At 37.3% G+C, this 17,696-nt stretch overlaps 1 protein-coding gene across 1 annotated transcript; it reads left to right on the top strand.

Moving 5' to 3' along the window:
- Window positions 1–2,530: 2,530 nt before the first annotated feature.
- LOC109057209 (importin subunit alpha-7) lies at window positions 2,531–16,262 on the top strand. Its single transcript, XM_019074417.2, has 14 exons — window positions 2,531–2,770; window positions 6,656–6,789; window positions 7,163–7,258; window positions 7,464–7,563; window positions 7,642–7,736; window positions 7,847–7,978; window positions 8,079–8,167; window positions 8,326–8,425; window positions 9,427–9,590; window positions 10,698–10,776; window positions 10,875–11,000; window positions 11,195–11,322; window positions 12,866–13,044; window positions 13,569–16,262. The coding sequence occupies exons 1-14, from the start codon at window positions 2,767–2,769 to the stop codon at window positions 13,754–13,756; spliced, it is 1,614 nt and encodes a 537-aa protein (XP_018929962.2). The 5' UTR covers window positions 2,531–2,766; the 3' UTR covers window positions 13,757–16,262.
- The last annotated feature ends 1,434 nt before the right edge of the window (window positions 16,263–17,696 follow it).

Below are 17,696 nucleotides of genomic sequence, written 5' to 3'. Positions count from 1 at the left end.
ACCTTTCCATTTTGGGGGTGAACTATCCCTTTAAATCCAAGCCTTGGAGTTCATCTAAAAACACCCAATTATAGCATCAAAGCCTGTCATTCACAATGACAGCTCACGTTGTCTTATCTGGGTGTCTGGTGGTTGTGACTGACTCTCATAACTAGCAAAACTTGCACCATGCTTTTGTGAATTCTGGCACAGCTGGACCATCTCTCTATCTGTCATATTTCTCAACTATACGCTTACAGTGTGCTATCTCTTGTGCCACCTCACTGGCTCCACATGAAGAGAGACAGATAAAGAAGAAGGTGGGGAGCGAGGAACGGTGTGAATTTAATTTTATGGTTTATTAATAAAGACATATCAATTTCTCTGTGCCCACACACACCTCTGTTGAGTAGCTGCACCTCCCTCTTCTGCTATCTGGATCTCTCTTTATTAGGAAGATACAAAGCCCTGCTTGCAAGGGAATCCAAAGATAGATGTCTGTGTGACAAGCAGTCAACTCTCATTCTGGAGTATGTTAGAGGCTGGTCATTAGCATATGCTGTATAATTGAATCAACAAATTAGAAACCTCATTCACTGACGTGCCTTCCAAAGTGCTTTCGATGGTTATCTTGTTATTTTCCAAATGATACATTGAAGGCTTGATTAGCCAAAATTAACAAGCAAACTACATGGTCTATGAGGTTGCTTTCATCAACAAGCATGCATATACAATAAAAAAAGAGAACAGCCGGCATGGTATAATTAAATGAAGTCTAAAGGGAACTTAATCTGTATTTAATCTTAATTACTAGTTGGCTCTGTAATGCGAGACGCCACAGAAGTACTGTCAAGTGTAAATGTGTGTGGACTGGTTATTGATCAGATGCACAAGAGAGCTGGCAGGCTTAAATAAATACGCAGGAGAACAATTCATATTTCTATAATATTCCTAAAGCCTTACTTCCTTCCTTTTCTGACTTTATGGCTCTAAGAATTCACTGTTAGGGCAAAAATGCAAATTTTATCAGAATATAAGATTTAAATCTTTCAAAATGTAAATTACTTTCTATTTGTGGAGCGGCAACTACAGGGTCCGATAAATACAGAAAAACTAATTTTTGTATAAACAATAAGAGCTATGTGCCTGCATTGTTACACAGCTTTACTGAAACATATTGCTTATGCCAGATATAGGAATTTCTTGAGGTCACGGCTTACCTTTTGAAACTTGGCACTGATAAATGACACTGTATTATTTTCCCATTCTTTTAAACTGCCTAGCTACACAAGATCAGGTTTGATGGTCCTTAAATTAGGAATTGGTGGAGAAACCACTGCAGGAAAACTGACATCAGCAGCGTTAGCAGGGATGCAGATGTGAAGACCCTACATTTAATTATTTGACATAACACTAAACCAAGCTTAGTTGCTGTTTTTCTATGCATGTAAATGTAAACCCACAGTGTCTCAGCAACATGATGAAAATCTCTCTGTGTGGTGCGTCCCCTTTGGGGCCCTCACTGAGTTAATCCAACGTTGCCCCCAAGTGTTCATTGAAAGCAATGCCATCAGGGGCCCAAACACTGGAGCTGCACGATAATGTATCGCTACATGCTTGCAGAGAATTGAGTGCAGGTGCCTCACACTCTGTTATTGCATCACATTCAATTTGTGCCGAGCCGAGCACATTAATGGAGACACAAGGCTGCAAAGACAATCCACTGTGAGCTCCATATTGCCACATTCAGGGCAGAGCAAATTTATAGCGTCTGATGCAAAAAAAAGAAAAAAAGAAAAAAGAATGAAAGAAAGACCAATATAAGTTCTAATATAGCCTTATCAAAAAATATTGCATTATCCACTAATTTTGTGATTGGACCTAATTATAAAGTGATTAAGCCGGTTGTAAAACAGGCCTGTTGAATCAGGCTTATCTTGTCGAATATCTTGTCAATAGCTTGGAGAACAGCTGATGATGAATTTTTCATCATTAATAAATAAGTTTCAAGTTCAAGTTAAAATGTGTTTCAGTAGGCTAATTTAGATGGCATAGATTTATTATAGATTATATAATTAGCCTATATAAAGTAATAATAATTATATAAAGTAATTTTTATTATTACTGGGGAAATTCCACATAGCCTACATAAAATGAGAAGTTTGATATGACTTTAAGCAGATATAATTAGGCTATTAAATATTATACTGATAAATAATTGAAGCATTTTTTTTTCTTTTTAATATAGGCTATTATTACACTTTATGCACCTTTTTATGTTTACGTTTTCTTAGCATCTTAATTGAACATTTCTCTTGGTATTGCTTGTATTAATATGCACAAAATATAAACAATGTTTTCTTAAGCCAATTTTTGTTGAGAGTATTTGTACTTTGGGTATATACGGACAAGCATAATTAGCAAAATTGTCCATGGAATAGGCCTATTTTAGGAAGAAATGCATATAATCATTTTATTTTCATAATTTGTAATTATGTTATGAATCACTAAAACGTTAGAGATTAAAAACGATATAACAGTGATATAATATTGTGTCCGTTTAACTTCTGATACATCCTGATGACGCTGCGCTTGCATTTTGCTCGTTTGCTCAGCGTTTCCTAGAACAGAAATTGGAAACGCTGTCATTAAGTTTGTCTCCTTCGGCTCTCCGTAGATCACCGACATATTGTTTGTGAGGAGCAAATTCTGGAAGACAAGGAGAGTGTTAAGATTACAGCGTTAATATAACCAGAATTCAAAGCGTATATCAGCAAAGAAAGCACGATGGGTAAGCATCCAACCTATACTGTTGTTGACGCGTTAGTTCTGTTATTCGCGGTGTTTGGGGACACAATCTGTAGCTGAAAACCCGAGAGAAGCTACATCATGTCAGTTAAAGCATGAGCGTGAGGGGACAGTTAGCCTAGCACACTGCTGTACTCGACATACGTGTTTACCAGTCAACCTGAGAACAGATATCTGAAGCTAGAACAGTTGCTTGTGGAGGTTTTGAGTCTTTGTAACGTAAACGCTTGTTCATGTTCATCCAGAGATTGTGAAGTAGTCTCATGTTTGTCTCTACACAGTGGACGAAGAGGAAATGCTCCGACATTATACACTGAAGAACCCAGTGAACTGTCATTATGCACATAAACGATGGCCATAAATGCTGTTTATGTAGATAGCTGACTGGGTTTAGACAGACTAAACAAATAAGTCACTCGCCTCAAATTTCAGTGAGATCTCTAGTCAACTGTAACATGTGACCAACCCTGATAGCTGATAGTTTCTGTTTTAAATCCGTTTATCAGATGTCTGCTCAAAGGCTGCTTCTTGTCAGAAGATGGTTATGTTGTCAGAAGCAATAAAACCTCACTCATGATACATTTAAATATGACTTGGGCCCTCAGTTTTATGGAATACTGTTGAGAGGGTTGTTTGAAGGTTGGGACAGGAACCATACAGATAGGATGTCAGAATCTGCTGCTGCTGACTTGGTTTTTCCGGTCTTATGGTTTACTATTTCAATGAATCATCACAGTGAAAATGAATGAGATATCTGACAGCTTTTCCATGACAGTTTAGTGGATTTCTCACACTGTGTGGCATTTCAGTTTGCATTTTTTTGAAACCAGGGTCAGTTTTGGATTCAGGTTGGGCTTCTGATCAATAGACAGTAAACAGTCAGTAATAAAATAAGAACAAATAAATTACAAGCAAAAGCACAGTGGTACATATAAACAGTATCATTCAGATGAGAAATATTACAGAAATCAAATTAAATATAAAACATTGCATAGAACTGTGTAAATGATGTAGATGGATCCTTATTAAAGCTACACAAGTTGTGATTTTGCAGGTTGAACTGTGGATCGTCTACACCCTGATCCCGTCGGCTGTTTGTCCCTAGTGCTCCGTCTTTAAGCCATAGCAAACACACCTCTTTAAAATAGTTCTGCGACGGGGGCCCAGCCCACACTGCTATTTGTGAGGCCCATGTGATGGGCGACGATGTAATGGAGTACTTGAGTCGGGTTGAGCCACAGCTTGCTTGTCATGCCATCTAAATTTGTAGAACAGGGTCATTATGATGTTCTTTCTCTTCTTAAAGGAATAGTTCACCCAAAAATGAACATCCTTATGTCATTCCAGATCCTTAAGACCATCTTTCTTCCATGGAGAACTTAACCTAATGTAATAAAAGTGAACTGGGGCTGTCAAATACCAGAATAACAAAAAAGTTGTTCACTGAAAAGTCATTGCTAATGTGAGGTGGCAGAAATGATGTGAATACTGAGGGGACAATGGTGGACAGAGGATTTGGTTTTCAAGCTAAATGCAATAGTCTTCCAATATGGGTTTGGAACAAAAGTAAATGGAACTACAAACAATGTAATTTTTGGGTGAACTGTTCCTTTAAGCCATGGCCTATATTGTTCATGAGCAGATATATTGGCGTGTAAAAGAAGGCCTCACCCATCTCACCCAAAACCTCACCCATCATGAAGCCTGATTTCTGATAGTCAAGCTGTAACTTGTGCTAGTTCTCTGCCCCAGAACTGCAGATCTTTACTGACAGAAGCTTATGGAGGCCTTCACATGGTGCCAGTGCTGATTTTGGGTTATTTTCCTCCTTTGAGATGCAGTGCAGTAAGATCATACAGAAAGGATGGGAGCAGATCCAAGATCTGTAACTGTACCCTCAGGCGCTTCGTCTGTTAGTGCCCTGATGTGCTTTCGGGAGCATTAGCCAGTCATCATTCGTAGCCACCTCTGCTCTCAGTGCTGCACAAATGCTGAGACAGGCTGCTTTAGCTGCTTGCTCATGCAAACAGCGTTTAGACACCCTCACTAAAAGTGGTTTTGCTCACTGTTCAAGTGCGATGTGCTCAGCACAAACAGACCAAAGTGAGTAATGAAGGTGGAGATAGCTGCTGAGAGTGCTGAACAATTTCTCCGACGTTCATTTTGAAGGGAAGGGTTTAATAAGCTATGCATTTCCACATTCATTTTAGTCTTGTTACTGATGACATGTGCACTCTTGCAGATGGCGCACCAATTGAAATTGTTACAGCTGTTTTGTTTTTCCTGTCAATATGCCCAGATACATGAGTATATGTCCACCATGGACAGTTTGTGCAGGTCTTGTACTCCTAGTTTCCTCAGTAGCAACTCATTAACAGAAATATGAACTTTGCCATTTTTATTGACCATTTGAAAACAAACTCTGCATCCCTGTTCACAGACTTCAAATCAAGATCTTTATTCTTATAAGACAGGTTTAACAAGATGTTTATATACAATACCATTTAAAAGGTTGGGGTCAGTAAGTCCTGAAATGTTTTTGAAAAGTATCTTATGTTCACCAAGCCTGTGTTTATTTAATCAAAAATACAGTAAAGCAGGACAGTTATATGGTGAAATATGATTAATTTTAAAATGTATTTTACCTCTGTGATGGCAAAGCTGAATTTTCAGCATCATTATTCCAGTCTTAAGTGTCACATGATCCTTCAGAAATCATTCTGATAATATTACCAATTTTGAAAACAGTTACACTTTCATATTTTTGTGGAGACCTTGATTTTTTTTATTTAGGATTATTTAAAAAAGGAGGAAAAAAATATATTTTGGTAATCGTGTAATTGGTTGATTATTCTAACGATTAATCGAGTAATCTGATAAACATTTTATGTGGTAATACAAATAAACCTAAGCGTACAATAGACTTTAAAATGACTTAATAGCAATGAGGCAATAATTGATTCAAATAAAATATAAGAAAGCTATCCATTTTATTTACAAACAACAGTTTTATTTACACATTTGTAATAAAACAATATAATCATAACTAAAGGACATTGTGTACTATATCAAATGCCTGCAGAGGGCGCCAACAGCCTGATATTTGTTTGTACACTTTTCCTTGTTTAATATTGACTAAACAACATTTAATTCAAATGTCCACTGTAATAGTTTGCCACTTCTGTATGATAGAAATGCTAGAGCCACTGTAATTTCTCGAACAAGAACATGTGGACATCAAAACATGAGAACTCAGAGTAAGGGTTTTAAACTTTTCAACAGTTAGCATATTTAACAAGATATTCTTCTGTATATCTTCTGTATGCTGATGTATTCTTTTGTGTTAGTGTAGGTTTATAAATGATTTGCCTTATAAATTTGATAGAATGGTGCACATTGTTTCCAGCTGAACATTATAAGCAACTTAGACTCACAGCTTCACAATAGCACTATGCATTATTATGATCTTAAATGGGTTTTAATATTTCACACAACCTCAGAAAATGGTCTAATAATGCTTTTCATGGATTCTCGACCGTGGAATGCACCACTTCAGGTAATTGTCGGTTAGTCGACACGTGCCAAATGCAATCAACAATTCTTATCATAATAGAGTACTCAAATTTAATCAAGGAATAGTGACAGCCCTAAAAAAGGCATTTGTTCTGTTGAGTACTTAGTTAATATGCAATATAAATATACTGCGTGGGCAAGATTATCTGGAAACCTACTTTTTTTGGATTGGATTGTACTGCTGTGGATGGGAGGTTGATTATCATGTTTTTTCTTGGATCAAAGCAGACTATTAATTGTTTGTTGTGTTTTTGGAGATGTCTGTAAACTGTTACTAATTCGTTATGTTCTGCAGAGCCTTCAGGAAGTCCTGCAAAGGATAATTTCAGGATGAACCGCTACAAGAACAAAGCACTCAACCTGGAGGAGATGCGTCGGAGAAGGGAGGAGGAAGGCATTCAGCTGAGGAAACAGAAACGAGAGCAACAGGTGACTGTCCACTTGCTTGGTTTATTTGTTTTCATGTTCCCTACGTGATTTTTCTTTTAAAGGTAACCTGAAAATATATGGAACCCCATTGAATTTAATATATATATATAGAGGTTTTATTGTGCAGTTAGTGGGTGCATGTTTTTCCAAAGAGAAAAAAAATAATCATAATCATCCGCTGTTAATATGTCTTATACTACCATTCAAAACTTTGGGGTTTGTAATTTTGTGAAATATTATTTTGTAACATTATCCCATACATCCTTTTCGCATTGACTATGCTGATACAGAAGTTAAATGGTTTGAATGCTGTTTCATGTTAACTTTAACTGATGCAATTTGCACTATTGATTCTCTCTTTTTCTCTTGGCAGCTGTTTAAGAGAAGAAATGTGGAGCTGCTGGGTGAAGAAGGGGGAATGTTTGACAGTCCACTTACGGATTCCTTCATCTCCTCCACCACAGCACCAGTGAGTTCAAACCCAAATGCATAGTTTGCTTTTTCCCATTATGTCACTTACAGGCAGAGGTAACACTGGGTGTGTTGTTAGTAGTGCATTATGACCCCTTAATTCAATAAGCACTATTGATTTGGACTTCACAGAGGTGCAAACCTGGGTCGAAAACAAATTACGGTCATTGATCTAGACCAAATTTGTCCTATGTGTTTTTTAGGATGGAGTAATTACAAGAGACATGGTTGAAATGCTCTTCTCAGAAGATCCTGAACTACAACTGGTCATAACACAGAGATTCAGAAAACTGCTTTCCAAAGGTATCTGGCACAAACACATGTCTGGAGTTGCCTAGAAGCATGTCTGAGTTTTAATAAATCAATCTCTGTGTTGTTCAGAACCAAACCCTCCTATTGACGAGGTGATAAGCACTCCGGGAGTTGTGAATAGATTCGTTGAGTTCCTTCAGAAAAGTACCAATTGCACTTTACAGGTGAGATGTGATGAACTAAAGCTAAACTAGTTTCTCCATTTAAAGTTCTAAATTCAGATCCTTGAATGTTTTTTTTTTTGTTTGTTTTTTGCTTTTTTCCCTCCCCTCAGTTTGAAGCCGCTTGGGCACTGACCAACATCGCATCTGGAACATCTCAGCAGACAAAGTTTGTGATCGAGGCCGGAGCCGTACCTGTCTTTATCGAGCTTCTCAACTCAGAGTTTGAAGACGTGCAGGAGCAGGTACAACTTATGAAGCTGCAAGGGATAAGTCACCTTGTGTAGTTTGTGCTAAACGAGTATATATCCCATGTTGTTATGTTAATGAATCTTTGTGTCACAGGCTGTTTGGGCTTTGGGGAACATTGCGGGAGACAGCGCTGTGTGCAGAGATTATGTGCTAAACTGTAATATCCTTTCTCCTCTACTAATGTGAGTGCTCAGTTTTTCTGTTTACCTTACACAGGACTACAGTATTTGGCATTTATCTGACATAGCAATAACTTCAACATCGTCTGCGGAAGAAACAAACATTTTTTGCTTAAGATAAGGATTGATTGTTTTCTTAATGATACTTTTTTCATCCCCAGGCTGCTGACGAAATCAACTCGTCTCACAATGACCAGGAATGCTGTGTGGGCCTTGTCCAACCTCTGCAGAGGCAAAAGTCCACCCCCAGACTTTGAGAAGGTCTTTACTGCTTGTCTGTCCCTTGACAACACTCTATATTTTCCTTATGTTTAAGAAGGCACTTTATGCTTTCAAAAGGTCTCATGTGTCATAGGTCTCAGTGGCTGAAAATGTAGCTTTATCATCACAGGAATAAATTGCATATTAAAGGGGACATCGGATAAAATGTTTACTTTTTTAGTTGTTTTTGCATTTACTTAGGTTTCTGGCATGTCTGCCAGCACAGAAAAGCTGAAAAGAAAACAGGCAGCCAGTTTGTTATGAACTGTCTTGAGTCTGAAACTGTCATCCAGCGAGCTGTTTCAGTTTGCAGCCAGTTTCTATGTAGATTGCTAGTTATTTGAATAAGACTGCCTCCGAGCCATATACGGAGTCCAAGGAAGCAATTCAGGTGTCTTGGAAGAGAGGGGTGGGGTGAACAGTAGCTCATTATCATTTAAAGATACATGCACTGAAGTGAGTCACTGTGATCATGTTTTACATGATAAAAAGGGTGTTGTTTTACATGTCTATTGAGGAAGTTTAACTGAAGTATGTTACAGACATTTCCTGAATACCCAAAAGAATCATACCAACTTGTGGAAAATAAGCATCCGATCTTCTCTTTAAAAGTATATTCAAATAGAAAACAGTTGGTTTGAATTTTACAATTTCACAATGTTATTTTTACTGCACATTTGATCAAATTAATGCAAATAAACGGTGACTGCATATAATATATATATATATATATATATATATATATATATATATATATACACGTCTTTCAAAATCATTGAAAAAAATTATTTCATGTACATTTCAGTAAAATCTCAACTATTATGTATCACATGAAAGGAGTGTTCTTACACATGACGATCAGTGACGTCATGTCATTGTGCAGTTTTTAAATTTTTTTTTTTTTTTTTTTACTGATTTATTTATTTTTATATATCAATCTAGATGCTAAGTGTCACTTAATCCGCAGACTTCATATTGAAAGCTGTCTTTTTCTCTTGTAGGTGTCTCCATGCCTGCCTGTGCTGTCCCGTCTTTTGTTCAGCAGTGATTCAGACCTGCTGGCTGATGCCTGTTGGGCTTTGTCCTATCTCTCTGATGGGCCCAATGAGAAGATCCAAGCAGTCATTGATTCAGGGGTCTGCAGGAGGCTGGTGGAGCTGCTCATGTGAGTCTGCTATTATGACTTAATTGTCATTTCTAAATCATATTGAAACTGCTACACTTAAGTCAAAAAAATCAAGATGCATACTGAAATACTTTTTCTTATAAATAACTGTCTTTATTTGGTGAAAAGTTTATATATAATATATAATTACTGTTCTATTTATAATATAGTCGACACAGCATAGTCTTTTAGTTTCAATCTTTCTGAAAATCCTGCATTGAATTGTGCGTTGTCTATAAACAAATCCATGGTAAAATTAAGTAAACAAAGGACCTTGAAAGTTCTTACTGATGTTGTCTGGAACTTCATTAAAAATAAAGTTCATCCACTCTATCCTAATGCTGGGATCAGAAGGAAGGCGATGCATAGACTGTTTTTCCACAACTTGGCACTGCACAGCATTTTGTTGTCTTTGGAGCAACTTTATTGTTTGGTTTCTGTGTAGACTTGTGTTTGCCTCTGTCGTTATTTACACTACATGCATGAATCAGTAGGTGGGGCTAAGGAGGCAGTGCTGTATAAGCAGGTGTTCATCTTCTTCTGCAGAGGCGGGGTTTAGCCACACTATTATGCCATAATGTGGCAAATTCCACAAGCTGTCGTTTTGACAGATTGGCTTCAATATAAGCTGTTTTTAGACTAACAAGAAAGTTTTGAGTTCTGAAACTTACAGTATGTTTTTATAGTACAATGACCTCTGATATGTCAAAAGGGAATATTGATTTCTTAGTTCATGACCCCTTTAACACGAATGAAAACAAGGCTGTGAGGGAAACACTTGCAGTCTTTATAATGGCATGCTCTGTATAAAGGTTCTAAATCATGTAGTTATCAGAACTCGCACCTTTCAGAACCGTTTTATAGAGTTTTTTTCTGAAAGACGTTTCATCAGCTGAATAATCAGTATATTGTTTAATGAAAGAACACATTGTACTGCTATACTTTACAGCCTTGTTTTCATTCCTGTCAAAAATTAAATATGGCACTACCCTGCCAGAGGTCTAAATCGGGGGGGGCTTCAAATATTCTGTTGGACAGCCAGGGACCTTTGAGTTAAAAAGTTTGAGAACTGCTGTTCTTGATGACCTATTTCCTCTTTTCTTGCAGGCATACCGATTACAAGGTGGCCTCTCCTGCTCTGAGGGCCGTTGGAAACATTGTTACAGGAGATGACATTCAGACACAGGTGTGTTTGTGTGTGAGCAGATGTGTTTCTTCGTCTTCATGTATGATTATCTCTGGTTTGGAACAGAAGATGGATGGCTTTTATTCTCTCTGCCCTAGGTGGTGTTGAACTGCTCAGCTCTCCCCTGCCTCCTGCACCTGCTCAGTAGCGCCAAGGAATCCATCAGGAAGGAGGCCTGCTGGACCATCTCCAACATCACAGCGGGAAACAGAGCGCAGATTCAGGTACACCCTGACCCACACTCCACATCCGCTACCAAGATGCACACTCACAGGGCCCAGCTTGTTTATCATGCGCCCTCAAACCTTCAAAGAAGTGGTCCTGTGTCTAGTGTCTACTTGGGATATATTTTTGGATTTAAGGATGATTTTAATCCTCTGTTCTTTTTCTCACCTGTCTTCATCATCATCTTCTGCAGGCTGTAATAGATGCAAACATCTTCCCAGTCTTGATAGATATCCTACAGAAAGCAGAATTCCGCACCAGGAAGGAGGCGGCGTGGGCGATCACTAATGCCACGTCAGGTGGCACACCTGAGCAGATCCGGTGAGCTCTGAGCATGTGCTTACAGCTCGTTTTAAGTTAAACATCTTAAGCATTCAGACTTCTGACAAACTTGTCGCAAAGCCTAAAATAATAATTATATTTAATATTAAGCTTGTTCTGCCTGGGACAGTATTTTCTGTGCTGGCGTGTCTGTGCTCTTGTCTTTGTGTCCGTCTTCAGTGTGTCTCATCTCTGACCTCCTGTTTACAGACTTTGTATTATTTCTATTGCGATCTCTGGAAAACAATTGCAATGCCATTTATAAGCAAGTCTGGAACAGAGATTGGACCAAATAAAGCAAACCAAAAATCAGTTGTGTGTTTAGAGCAAAAAATGTCTGGTTATGATTGATGGCCTTTCGAATATTTACCCTCTTTACATGTATGTCAGACAGCCTCTTTTTGTCTGTGCGGGTGATTCTTGGTCAACAAAAGCAACAGTGTGCAGTGTGTGATCCTCGATATGTCTGGCTTTTTGAGTCACAGTAGTCAAGTCACATGACAGCATTGGTTGACGGAGCATAAATTGAGTTGGACCTGACCTCAGAAATAAATTCTCAAGATAGTTTGAGTTTAGCATGGGAGCCCATTTAAGCCCGTCTGGCCAAGTTGGGTCTTCTCAGAAGGCTATTAGCACAGCACAGCACAAGCGCTAATATTGGTGAAGTTGTCTTGTTCACCAGGGAGCACTTGTGATGTGTTTATCCAGGTTGTATTGCAGTGTGGTTTTCATGCGTCCAGTGAGATCACAGTCTGGAAGTATCACTATGCACACTTACAGCAAATGGCTGCAGTTTTTATCAGACATGTACTTATGGTATTTAGCCACAGCCAAAACAGTGCTTCATTAAATGTATCAGCCTATAATGTGTACTTACTGAGTGCTTCCTTCGGCAAAAGCGTAGCGACAACTTACCATCTAATGTCTCATCTAATTGTGTTTATAATGTACGAGACATGTTTTTAACTGGAGTGTTACATAGTGTGGTGTTATGACTTGACATTATTATTAATGTTTTATGAATAAGCTTTACTTTTGGATTGTGTCCAAGGCATTTTATTTCATTGTGTACTTAAGATGTTTCTTAGTCTACTTTTAGACTGAAAGATTAGATTCTGATTTTGCTTTCCTGTCCTTTCACGTTCCACATTGCTTAAATGTTTTTTTTTTTAGTATCAGTGAATAAGAAAGGAAACTTGAGCCAGTTGCTAGCCTGATTTTGGTGATGTTCTCTTGCTGAACTTATTTGTATTGAGGGAAATTAAATTATGATGTTTATTTTCTGAGAAATTAAGTACTGAAGGACAAATATTGTCCCAGTCATACTGGTGCATGGCTAGTTTTACAAATTGATCATTCCACGAATTACAAAAAGCAGCAGAAGAGGGAATGCATAATATTCTGTGCCAAAAAAAAATAAAAAATCAGTTATTGGACTTTATTTTCGAGGGCAGTATTCCAAGCACAATGTTGTTTGGATTGCATTTCCTATTCAATTAACATACTGTTGCTTATTATTCCCTTACCTGTTTCTTTTCCGTAGGTATCTGGTGAATTTGGGCTGCATTAAACCTCTTTGTGATCTTTTGACTGTGATGGACTCCAAGATCGTACAGGTGGCTTTGAATGGTCTGGAGAACATTCTCAGACTGGGCGAGCAGGAGGCCAAACAGAACGGCAGCGGCCTCAACCCTTACTGCAGTCTTATTGAGGAAGCCTATGGTAACATTTATTTTCACCAAACAATTGCTACAATTGCATGTGTTTTTTCGGAGACATCATGTCAAAGGATTTGGGGAACGGGCGTTATTTTTGGAATTAGCAGCCCAAAATTAGAGAACACTATTGACTATTAATTAGTTGTTTATTAGGATGAATATTACCAGTATATTGACTGTTTATTAGTACTTATAAAGAACATATTAATGCTTTACTATGAATAAGCAGTAATTAGGAGTTTATGGAGGGAAAACTTGTATAGTGAGTGTGTTCCCTAATCTAAAGTGTTTCCATCAATGTTAAAAAGAGTTGTGCTGCTTGATTTTTTTTTTTTTCTCTTTTTTTTTTCTTTCTTTTTTTTTTTGTGTAGGGTAAAAACAAATCTTTTGAGCTTTCTATTTATCAATATACACGTCTTTACTAGGACTTTTTTTTATAAATCTAGTGCATCCTTGCTGCATAAAAAAATAAATAAAACGCAATCAAAGAAATCTATGTAACTCTCGCTGTCTTTCTCCTCTTGCCAGGTTTGGACAAAATCGAGTTCCTACAGAGTCATGAAAATCAGGAGATCTACCAGAAAGCCTTTGACCTCATCGAGCACTACTTTGGAGTTGAGGATGAGGATGCCAGTCTGGCACCACAGGTGGATGAGAGCCAGCAGCAGTTTCTTTTCCCGCAGCAGGAGGCCCCCATGGAGGGCTTCCAGCTATAACCAGCCTTCAGACTCTTTCCGGCCGCCCCTTCCCTTTACACCCATCCCTGCACCCCGTACCGGTACTAAAACACACGTCGGAATATATCTGGGTGAACCAAATTTCGACCCGTGACACTGACTGATTTATTTATTCACTGAGGTGTGTTTCACACAGGGGAACGTATCCACTGCCCTATCACACACGAGAGAGCTGGATTTTAGTTTCTTTCACCGCCCCCCCTCCTCCACTGATGCAGCTTAATAATCATCTCCCTCAGGTAGAGATCGTGGCGCTGTGTCCTTTTCTCTTTAAAAGGGGAGGTATGCCCTTTCACTAAAAGATGAGAGAATTTTCTCATTTAAAATCAGCAAGTCTTGATCTTCATCCTTATTCTTTTGATCCTGGTTTGTTTTTCATTATTTTGTGTTTATAGAATTTTTTCATTATTCATATCCTGGTATTTAAACAAGCCTGGTTGTGTTTGATATGCCCATTCTTTATAAACAAAACTCATAATACGCATAATATCTGCAGATGCGTTTCATGAGGATTTAAGCACTCTTCAAAGGATTTCTTAAGCCGTTTCATTTCGTGTTAGTATTTATATCAGACCATGCTGGGTGTGGAGTTTATGTAGTCTATTTGACGTGTTGGTGGTGGGTGGTGTTGAAATAATCCAGGTATTTTATTAAAAGAGTATCCTAACATAAAAAGTCATTACTGTTAAGAGACAATGACTTGAAAAGTGGGGCCCAAAGAGCCCATTTAGTAAAGGTAATGCCCAGTGTCCTTTCCTTTTTTTTTTTCTAGTCAGAGGTGAAATATCTAGTTGTAGGATGTTCGTGGTGTGCAGTGTTATGAATAACTCTTCTTTTGATCAAAGGCTTTAACTTTGAAATGTGATCTGGAGGAAGCAGACACACATCTGAGGGCCGGAGTGATGCACATGATGGAGTCTTGATTCTGCTCTGTTATTCTCATCATTAATTGGAGCATAGTAATTCTGGGTGGTTCGAGGTGTTTGTTTGGGGCAGCCCTCAGTATGTGCTTGTTGGGGTTTTGCATGGTGTTCAATAATCATTTTGTATCCCTTGCCAGATCTTCATTCAACAATTATCTTGCGCTCATTAGATGGAGTAGTTCCGGTTTCTGTAGTTTTGCAGGTGCTGTAGGTATGGCAAGGAATACTTATTTAAATAATGAAATATATGGGCAAAAAAAATATATATATATAGATAGATAGATATTATGTTCTATTTGCACACACCTTGCACACATGCATACAAGACCAGCATACACTTCATGAACATACACAAACAGATTGGCATAAAACTGAGGGGAAATGACTTCCATAATGTCCAAAAATCTTTTTTTCTTATGTATACAAGTACGTTCATGTTGATTTGTTCCAACTTTTGGCACTTTTTGAGTTGATGCACTAAAAGTTAAACGCACCTGGGTTTGATGTTGGACTGCTGTGGATTTCAGACAGTGAGAATTAAAAGTTTCAATATTAACCTCTCGCCCCGTACAAACCTTTCTGTGGTTTACTTAAAAACTGTGAGTAAACTTTTCATGTCATTATGGAAGCATTTTTCCTCTACCTCTTCAATACACTCACCGAAGGGTGCTTCTCTGGGTGAATGCTAGGGGTCATTTGATTTAAGACGGGCATGTATCTATGAAAACAAAGCGAGTCGTTGATTTACGAATGATCTGTGAAGTGAAAGGAAGTGATGCAACACTCAGATCAGCATTTGTTCTTAACAGAGCAGCATCCTGTGTTTGGTTGACTAGTATCTTCTATAAATGTCGATCTGATGCGATTCCTGATCAGAACTGATAACCGAACAGAGGTTTCCATGCTAATTCTGGTTCAACAATCTTTTTGAAATTGAGACTTGAATTGAACTCTTTGAAAATACCTCTCAACAATCTGATGTACTTTAACAACAGTATCAACAGGGTTTTACTTTATATCAGTTCAAATCCTAGTTCTGCATGATATTAGATGACATTTGCTGCATTTACAGGAAGTCCATCTCAGAACAAAGATTCTGCGGTCATCCAGAATTCCATTCACATCAGAAAAATAAGCATGGGGGGGGAGGGTAAACTATGCTTATTAAAATATATCTAATGGTCTACAAGACCACTGAGTGGGTTCATATGTTTATCAAATAAAAGCAAAGAAATGATCTATTAATGGAAATGCACTCCTATTCACAAAAGTGCCAATCAGACCAACAAAGACAAGAGGCTGATGCGTATCAATCTGTCTTTGAATTTTTTTTTTTCTATTTTATTTACTTGAATGTGCACATATATTGTGCAAATATTGCTGCTCTATTTTCTTATCTTACAAATTGGAGGTTACATTGCCTGCCACAGTTTCATTAGAGATGTGATGGTCTGCTATTTGTACACCAAATTGGTAAACTCAAAGGTATAAAGATAAAAATGTTTTTTTTTTTTTTTTTTTATTGTGCTGGTTTAATTAATAATTTAAACCAAGGCCAATGAAATGTTGTCTCAGTGTGTACTGTTTGCTTAGCTCGTGTTCCTTTTGGACGTAGTTCTATTGGCAGAGAGGAAGTGAGAAGGATACTAACGATTGAAGGAGAAACTCTGTATATTCTTTTCTTTCTTGTTTGTGTCCTGTTTATGAGCACACTAGCTGACCATGTAGACCCAACTATGTTGTTTCAAGTCTGACTTCCCTCTGTAAGTAACCGTAGCACAATTACAGCAAATCCAAATCAGTTCAGGCCTCTTTCACAAATGTTTTGTTCTCATTTAAGGACATTCGCTTTAAGAAGCCAAAAGTTATATATATATATATATATATATATATATATATATATATATATATATATATATATATATATATTTATATATATATATATATATATATATATATATATATATATATATATATATATATATATATATATATATATATATATATATATATATATATATATATATATATATATATATATATATACATACACACAAACAAATACATCTGGGTGTCATATGATCCATGTGCTACAGTTAAACCAGAAATGTAACGGTTATATTGGCACAGTTTAAAGTTGCAGTCCTTGTACTGCTCTTTACTCTTTAAAATAACTTCTGAGAAGTGCAGAAAACAATGAAATATTTACAAAAGGCCACAAATAAGTGAAATTGGGTCTTCCGTCCTAGATCTTGTAGATGTTGACGTTTGAAGACTTTTTGTCTCTTCCCAACCTGGAGCCGATGCATATGTCTGTGTCTAGTAATGCTCGCTCACCTGTGTTTACAATGCTACATGTTTAAGTACTTTTCATACACAATATTAAGACTTGCCCAGGTGGATATTGTATCCTGGTTTGGTAATTTCTTTCCTTTTAAATGTATTTATATTTAAATCTTTTTTTTTTCTCCACTGCCTACAATTGCCCATACTGTGACTGACTTGACTTTACCGACGAAATGAATGAGTGACCGACACACAAACTGAACATGTCACACAAACATATACATGAACAATTCTGAACAAATGTTTGAGTTTTTTTTTTTCTTCTTCTTCTTTTTGTCCAGATACAAATAAAATGATAAAACACCTGGTTTGTAAATGTATTTCTTTAAAGTCAATATAGGAGTGGTGAATACAGCTGTGCAAGAAGGAAGGAAGCATGTTTAATAACACACATACTGCAAAAAAAAAGAAAGTATTTTTTTTTCTTTCTTTTTTCCAAGTTGCCGTTACTTTCACAGAGAAATGTGGCTTCACATAGACCAATATTGCTTTAAAATTTCTTAAAATACATGTTCCTTCGTGAAATGTATGTATTTGTAATTGATATAAAGAGAGATATGAAACTGCTTCTACATACAGTATATTTGAAAACCTTTGTCGGTGTAAAGTCTTGAAGTCATAAGTACATAACCTTGCACTACTCTCAAATA

Source organism: Cyprinus carpio, chromosome A19 (assembly GCF_018340385.1).
Source record: "Cyprinus carpio isolate SPL01 chromosome A19, ASM1834038v1, whole genome shotgun sequence".
In the NCBI taxonomy this organism is placed as follows: Eukaryota; Metazoa; Chordata; class Actinopteri; order Cypriniformes; family Cyprinidae; genus Cyprinus; species Cyprinus carpio.
The sequence above is the reverse complement of the archived record's forward strand: the minus strand, read 5'-3'. Positions and strand labels throughout refer to the sequence as shown.